This window comes from Podarcis bocagei (assembly GCF_964188305.1).
Source record: "Podarcis bocagei genome assembly, chromosome: 7".
NCBI lineage: Eukaryota > Metazoa > Chordata > Lepidosauria > Squamata > Lacertidae > Podarcis > Podarcis bocagei.
Genome location: NC_138132.1, coordinates 21,415,933 through 21,424,434, shown reverse-complemented (window position 1 = coordinate 21,424,434; position 8,502 = coordinate 21,415,933). Strand labels below are relative to the sequence as shown.

Below are 8,502 nucleotides of genomic sequence, written 5' to 3'. Positions count from 1 at the left end.
CCTGGATGGTTATGTCCAGTCAAAGGCGACTATGGGGTTGCGGCACTCATCTTGCTTTCAGGCCGGCGTTTATCCAGATAGGTTTCCTGGTCGTGTGGCCAGCGTGATTAAACCACTTCTGGCGCAACGGAACACTGTGACGGAAACCAGAGCGCACGGAAATGCCGTTTACCTTCCAGCTGCAGCGGTACCTATTTATCTACTTGCACTGTTGTGCTTTCAAACTGCTAGGTTGGCAGGAGCTGGGACAGAGCAACAGGAGCCCACCTTGTTGTGGGGATTTGAACCGCCAACCTTCTGATCGGCAAGCCCAAGAGGCTCAGTGGTTTCGACCACAGCACTACCCGCTATGACCCACCAACAGGGATAGGACCCAACCAAAGGCTTTTTGCCCAGGGCCCCTTCAAACCCAGAATTAGACCTGAGGACTTATTTATAACACTATAATATATAACATTTTAGCATTGGCCATTTATGGAAGTGAGAAGTCTAGTCACTTAACAAAAAAAGTATAGAAGAAGGGTTTTGTCAGGATACCGTCTTAGATTTTGGCTGAACGATTTCCTTTTTTTATCATTGCCTTGGAATCCAGTTGCAGTGACAGCAATTTTATAGACTCTTGAGTCCAGAATCTTACAAAATCCAGGACTGTTTTCTGCCAAATGTCAACAGAACAGGGAAGCATGACTCTGTTTTCCACTGCTGCTGAAATAACTAGCCCATGACTGTTCATACTGATAGCTGCCTCAGATGAGTTATTTCATCCCTCTTGCAGAACTCATGACATATTCAATGGGAACTTTTTAATCCAGACTACCAGAGGCCTGGGAAAAAGCCATTTAATTGGCAGCCTTTAACCTTGCAAAAATCAAGTTACTGCATTTTTCTCCATATACGTACACATGTAACATAAAAATATCCTTTTGACGTGAACTGTAAACAAAGCTGATTGCAAGCATGGCACTGATAAAATACCAAACGTAGTACAAAGCACTGTTTTCGTAAGTGAAACAGTTTCGATGGCATGAGATCCAAAACAGCAATTTTCCAACAATGTTATAGTACACTCTATCATTTGGATTTGTTTGTCCTTTGTAGGACACACCATTATTTGTTAAAGTCACAATGGCTCACTGAAAACTTTCCAAATTCAGCTCCTTCTGTACTTTGTTGCAGCTATTATGTTTTTATATTCTGCTGAAAGCTGCCCAGAGTTGTTTTTATTATTATTATTATTATTATTATTATTATTATTATTATTATTATTATACTGAACAAATGAGAGGCAAGATGAGCTGATTTATACGTAAACCTAGCAATGCCTGCTTGGTATCTAGGGAACACCTTCATAATGTATCTGTAATCAAATTTTCCTGCAACAGAGTGCAAAAGGAACTGTGATTGAATTTATTTTAATTGTTTATATCCTGCTTAAAAATATATATTCCTAAATGACTTACACAAATAACAAATGAAAACAAAATATCCAGAGCAGAGTAACTTTTTCAAATGCAAGGAGATAGAATTCCAGTGTAAAAAGGGTTTCAGTTACCCTCTAAAAGCAGGAAAAAATGGGGTTTGGCAAATCTCCCAAGGGAGAAAATGCCACAACTGCAGTGCCAGCACTGAAAAGGCCCTGATTTTCTAATGTTTAAGAACATAAGAAAACCAGGCTGGATCAGACCAAAGGTTTCTGTTTCCACAGTAACCAACCAGATGACCAAAGCAGAACATGGGTACAACAGTGCGCTTGCCAGTTTTCCCTCTAGAAAAGGACTGACCCCTCCTTTCTATGGGACCCTGTAAGTGGCCTCCTTGGCTCTTTCTATCAGCCCCTACGGTTATGATTCGTGGGTTCCCACTTAATTTTATTTTGATTTTAAATGTGATTCAAATTGTATTTTAAACTAATTGTTTGATTTTGTGTTTTTAATGTATTATGTATTTGGTGTTAGCCGCCCTGAGCCCAGTCTCGGGCGGGGAGGGCAGAGTATAAAAAATTATTATTACCAGAGCATCACCATCATCATCATGACAGTTATTATTACAGATTATTAATATATATTGCTCTGCAGCTGAAAGGCCCACAGTGTACAGCATATTAAAACAACAAAATATACAATAGAGCAGTGTTTCCCAACCACTGTTCCGCGGCACACTAGTGTGCCGCGAGATGTTGCCTGGAGGGAGGCGGGCGAGTCGGGCGGCGAGAGGCGGGGCGGCGGCGAGGAGAGGCCGCCCAGCGCGGGGCTTTCGCCGTCTGCCTGCCTGGCTGCCTGCGAGCTCGGCGGGCAGCGCCTCCGTCCGCAGCGCCCGCCTCACGGCTCTCATTCCCTGCCCCTGCCAAAGCTCACCCAGCCAAGCCGTGCTCTCCTTCCTGCCTCGCTTTGCTGCCTCCTCCCCCCCCACCCCCAAAGCTTGGAGGTTCCCCGGCAAGGGGGAGGGAAAAAAATTGAAACTTACACTTTCGTGCGTCCCTCCCGGCGTGACGCTGCGCGCTGACGTCACGGGGCTGTAATGGTGGTGTGCCTCGAGATTTTTTTCATCAAACAAGTGTGCCTTTGCCCAAAAAAGGTTGGGAAACACTGCAATAGAGTACAATAAAATGTCATATATTAATCAGCAAGCAAAAGTTTAAGGCTGCAAGATCACAACTTACAAAGGCCAGACAAAAACATTCTCAAGCTTGAGAAATAAAGTGCACTTTCACCAACTATATATGTAACAGGCTAGAAACCCGAACAATGAGAACTACTAAAGATAAAAAAATTTAAAAGGAAAGCTTACCCCTAGAAGAATTAAGGGTGTTCCCATCCTTAGTATAGTGAAGCTTTTAAATTTATGTTTCCAATCTCTCCATTTTCCACCCTCAGACGGTTCACCTTGTTGATGTGGGTCTGCGTCTCTAAGGCCAGGTAAGAATGTGCTTCTGTCATTGCTCTCCTGTCACCAGCTTAATGGGTGACTCACTGGGCAATGTTAAATTAACCGCATGGCTCTATGTCTTAATAATAGAACCTTTTAGCAACAAAAGGTGTAGCGATGTGCCCAGAGTCGTTCAGAAACAAGGTCATTCTTGGTAATTGGAGAGCTGCCCTGACAGCGACACAATTTAAAAGCATTATGGTTGGGGATTCCAGTGGATTTGAGGTTTGGACTAGGCCTCGGAGTCTCAGGCTCATTCTGGCTGACTTTAGCCTACTCCTCCATGAGAGACTAGGCCACAGCCTGGGCAATAATCCTCCAAATTGCAGATGGGCCCCAATGCCATGGGATAGTCCGTGCCTTCCGAATAAAAGTAGAATAAATGAATAGCACAGGGGTCATGGACAGAGGATCTCTTGCTAGTTGTGATTCTGTCACTGCTCCACTTACGATATATTCCTGGGCTAACACGCTCTGTTTCTTCCTTTAGATCCAGTCCCAGAATAATGAGCAGGGTCAGCTAGTCAAGGTCTTTCTCTGCTCTGGGATCCCTGTGTGGCTTTGCAGTTAAGAATAATAAAACATCCTCTGCCTGATCATGAACTATTTGCAGAAGGTAAGATCACAGAACCTGCAGAGACCTTCGTCCATGCATGGCGGTAGATGGCAGCTCGGCAATATGACATCGTTGCAGTGAACGGACAATGATGAGGGAGAGAGAAAGTGGATAGAGAGGTACCTAAGGAAATACCTTCTGTTCTGAAGCAAGTTCTAATGTTATGAGAGAGGGGTTGCCTCCCTGTACTGCTTGGAGACATCTCAGAGGCATCTGGAAAGTCACTGTGTGCAACAGAACAGGACTGTAGACCAGATAGACCCTTGCTGATCTAGAAGAGCTCTTTTTGTTCTATTCAGGTATCACAAAGACTTGGTGTGTGTGCCTTGGCATTTAAAACTGAATTTATTTTTCTATGTATATAGTTCAGTATTTCTTCAGATGTATAGATTTCCTAAAGGGTTCAAGAAAGTTGCCCAAGTTTCTACAATTATATACTGAAAAGGAAAGGGGGGTAAAAAAAGTATCTTTGCCCCTGAAGGCCTTGCAATTTAATGGTGCTTAGCAGTGGAAAATAACATATTCGAAAACGATTTAACGCTTTAGCGAACATCATTCCTTTTGGACTTTCTGTCATGACTCATTGCAAAATGCCAGTGCAAACTTTTCTGTGCTAAGGAAGCAATTGCTTTTGACAGCCTGAGCAGCACCAGTTGCTGGATTGGGCTTTGTTACCGTCCTTCCCTCCTTCCTTGGGCAGCTCTACTTGTTTAACTCTGGAACCTGTAATGCCTGAAGGCGGAGGAGCGATGGTTTGCTGAGAACAGTTGGGTAGGTAAATCACTACAGTGATGATGGGACACTTTCCTTTCTCATTCTTGGATGAGAATCTAAGCACAAAGTGGAGGCTTTTGCTAATTGAAAATACAACTCACAAACACCAGAATATCCAAGGTTTGGGTTTGTTTGCTTTCTTAAATCGGTTTAAGAGAAGAGTTCAGGAGCTTACAGAGAAACTCATGGAAATTGTATCTTGAAGTGTCTGCCTTAACTCCCATGCAGTAAATGCATTCCGGAACATTCTGCAGCATTATCTTTTGCAAACAGGAGCTACATGGGAGTTGCATTTGCTGAACTCTGGATCCAGCCGCTTTCTAGGGCAGAGCTAGCTATTGTGCCCTCCAGTTCTTGAAGGACTGCAGTTATGATCATCCCTGACATTGGCCATGCTGCCATAGGTTGATGAGGGTTGAAGTCTGACCACAGCTTGAAGGTGCCATGTTGGCTACTCCAGATTTAGGGAGTATGTTCCAGTGAACCCAGTAAAGCCTTGGGGCCAAACTAGAAGGTGCGTGACATGTGTGAATGTAAAGAATCAACTCTTCCCCACTCCCGCCACTGCAGTCCTTACAAAAATCCCCTCTTCCCCAAAGCTGCTGTTTGACCCAGGATGGAAACTGCTATTTGTACAAATAACAGCTTTCATCCTGGGTCAAATAAGAGCATTTTTTGGTTGGACTTTAGCACAGCATGGACGTATTAACACAGAGACATAGACATGCCATAGTCCTGGTCCTGATTCTGCCTCCAGCAGCTGATATATATATGTGTGTGTGTGTGTGTGTGAGAGAGAGAGAGAGAGAGAGAGAGAGACAGACAGACAGACAGACAGACAGACAGATGCAATTACATATTTCACATACTGTCTAGTTTGGCTCTTACTTTTCAGTGAACACGGTTAGAATTGCAGTAGAAATTATATTATTACTGTTGATTGTATAGCCTGTGTTAATATGCCCCTGAGGATTAGCTGCTGGAGTCATAGCACAGGTATGTAGGGCTCTGCGAGTGGTGCACACTCAAAGCCAGATAAGCAAGGCTCTGGGCTTTGGTAAGGAAGTGTGAGGTTCTGACAGGGTCCAAGAGTCCTCCTACCTCCTTGCCAAAGCCTAATTAGCACTTTCCCAGCTTTGGGAAGGAGGGCTGTAGGACCCTGTCAGAGCCTCATGACTCTTTCCCAAAGCTGGCTACCTTCTTACGCACCTTTTGGGGGGGGTCCACCAGATTTTGGCCTTGCACTGGGCTCCATAGTACCAAAGTCTTCATCACAAAGCACACTGTAGTTAATGCTTGGTTAATGCTTCCGTTATTGTCTTTGCTTCTGTTTCACAGTGGCATGCTTTTTTTACCAACCTCGAAGATCTCGTTCAGAAAACCTGGTTTCGTTAAAGACCGAGACAGACGTTATCAAGTATATGTAAAGGATTAAGTTCAAAAGAGGAGGGGAGGAATCCAACACAGCCATGAAGACCCAGTACAACTGGTCTGCAAAGTCTATTCTCCTCAGCATGTCAAACAGATCTCTCAACGCCAGTGAAATGCCAGAGGAGTGGGATGAGGGGACGCTGCTAGGCCTGAAGGTTTCGCTTGCCGCCATCTTGGCTGTGATCACTCTGGCGACGATGCTCTTCAATATGTTTGTGATCATCACCATCATTCTGACCAGGAAACTCCACACTCCTGCAAATTACCTCATTGGCTCTTTGGCCGCCACAGACCTTTTAGTGTCCATCCTGGTCATGCCAATCAGCATTGCTTACACCATTAGCCACGAATGGAACTTTGGCCAAATCATGTGCGACATCTGGTTGTCCTCAGACATCACCTGCTGTACGGCCTCCATCTTGCACCTTTGCGTGATTGCCTTGGACCGGTACTGGGCCATCACGGATGCTCTCGAATATACCAAGCGCCGGACTGCCAGCAGAGCCGCCTTGATGATCACTGTGGTTTGGGTCATTTCCATCTGCATCTCCATGCCGCCCCTTTTCTGGAGACAGGCCAAAGCTCAGGAAGAAATACTGCACTGCGTTGTGAATACGGATCAGATCTCCTACACCATTTACTCCACCTGCGGCGCCTTCTATATCCCAACGGTGCTGCTCATCATCCTCTACGGTAGGATTTACGTGGCCGCTCGATCCCGGATTCTTAAGCCGCCATCGCTGTACGGGAAGCGATTTACCACGGCCCACCTGATCACTGGCTCAGCAGGCTCCTCCCTCTGCTCCCTCAGCTCAAACCTTCAGGAAGGGCATTCTCATTCCAGCAGCTCCCCAGTATTAATCAACCACGTAAGGATCAAAGTCGCCGATAGCATCCTGGAGAGGAAACGGATTTCGGCGGCCCGGGAAAGAAAAGCCACAAAAACTCTGGGGATTATTTTAGGAGCATTCATTTTCTGCTGGCTCCCGTTCTTTGTGGTGTCTTTAGTCCTGCCTATCTGTCACGAAGCTTGCTGGTCTCATCCCATTCTGCTTGACATTTTCACATGGCTAGGCTACCTGAACTCACTGATCAACCCCGTGATATATACTGCCTTTAACGAAGACTTCAAACAGGCTTTTCAGAAAATGATTCAGTTTAAGAAGTGCTCCTAGTCCCGAAACTCCTTCCGGGCTGACATAGCTGCCAAGACATAAACTGTACCCCACCTGCACTCATAGTTTCCTATGGGGTAGATGATGACGGTCTCATTGACTGTATTCAGCTGATTATAACTCGGCTTAGTGACCCTTTTTGGCAACTTGCATGCAGCCCCTCCATTTTCCTCCCTGGCTGAACAAACTAGGAAGTATTACAGTAACGGAATGGAAGTCTTCCATTTCTTCCAAACCAGGAAACTGTGGTTAATGACTTCAGAACAAACCAGTATGTATCAATTCGTGGTTTGAAGATACCCTACAGTGCAGCCTTATGCAGGAGTAATACTCATTCATTTCAGTGGGGCTTATGCCCACGTGAGCAGGTGTAGGATTGCAGCCCTGATATCCTGGCTTGTTCTGCAGCCATTGGCCATAGTTTCCTGGGTCAGTTGAAACAGGAAACCATAGTTATTTTCAGGGTTCCTTGTCTGTTCACTCCTCTTGCAAAGGGAGGAGAAAAGGGGCTGCATGCATGCCCACAAGGCTTATTTACATCTTAGTAAGCAAACGTGGTGGAAGAAACCAGTCTATTGTTGCGTGTGACTTTTCACTGTCTTTTATTTTGTTCTCTGTGATAAAGATAACTTTTTAAGACTTACTAGTCTGTGCATTGAATACATGTATCTGCAAAACCAGATGATTTCAAAACAAGCAGGATGAAATAAATAATGGAGTTGTTATGAACTGTGTCGCTCGACACAATCTTTTCATTCTTGCTTTACTACGAATTAACAAATCTGTATTATTTGTCTCAGATTTCTCACCTACCCACTTTTGTAATTTGGGAATGAAACACTGGCTGAATTTTCAGGGTTTGTTTTCTAAGGGTTACGGAGCAAATTATATGAAGTGCTTTTGAGCATTTGGGCAAAGAACTATATATTATTGTTGCTGCTGCTGCTGCTGCTGCTCTTGTTATTTCATTGTGCAAACTATGAGAAGAAATTGTACACTGTTGGTTGTAGGAAGATTACAGTGTGAGAAATGGGTATAGAGCTTTGCTCCTGGCTATCCCAAATTCAATTTTCCTCCAACGCAGCTTTGAACAATTTTCACTATTCATTCAGGATTTTGTGAGATATTCAGCAAAAGTGTTGGGTTCCCAGAATCCGATGGGGAAATTTGCACAAAAGATCCATCAAAAATACTAATATTGTTGCACCCCACCCTAATCTCTGAGCTCCCCAAGATTCCAGAGCTTCCAGATGCTTACCCAGGCTTCATGTTTCCTTTGGAATGAGATACAGCAGAGTGGTGTCTTTTAAGATAAATGGTTTTGTTGTTGTTTAGTCGTGTCTGACTCTTCGTGACCCCATGGATCAGAGCACGCCAGGCACTCCTGTCTTCCACTGCCTCCCGCAGTTTGGTCAAACTCATGCTGGTAGCTTCGAGAACACTGTCCAACCATCACGTCCTCTGTCGTCCCCTTCTCCTTGTGCTTTCTTTCCCAACATCAGGGTCTTTTCCAGGGAGTCTTCTCTTCTCATGAGGTGGCCAAAGTATTGGAGTCTCAGCTTCAGGATCTGTCCTTCTAGT

General features: G+C 44.7%; 1 protein-coding gene across 2 annotated transcripts; it reads left to right on the top strand.

The window, feature by feature from the left end:
- The first annotated feature begins 2,594 nt into the window (after positions 1–2,594).
- Positions 2,595–8,255, top strand: HTR1D (5-hydroxytryptamine receptor 1D). Of its 2 annotated transcripts, none has more exons than XM_081202010.1 (3): positions 2,595–3,079; positions 3,416–3,541; positions 5,654–8,255. In XM_081202010.1, the coding sequence occupies exon 3, from the start codon at positions 5,785–5,787 to the stop codon at positions 6,919–6,921; it is 1,137 nt and encodes a 378-aa protein (XP_081058136.1). In that variant the 5' UTR covers positions 2,595–3,079; positions 3,416–3,541; positions 5,654–5,784; the 3' UTR covers positions 6,922–8,255. The 2 variants fall into 2 exon arrangements, with proteins under 2 accessions (XP_081058136.1, XP_081058135.1); XM_081202009.1 differs by having other exon boundaries at positions 2,595–3,277.
- The last annotated feature ends 247 nt before the right edge of the window (positions 8,256–8,502 follow it).

Bases quoted from the DNA above. Each gene is read 5' to 3' on its own strand.
- HTR1D (XM_081202010.1), top strand. From the start codon at position 5,785: ATGAAGACCCAGTACAACTGGTCTGCAAAGTCTATTCTCCTCAGCATG.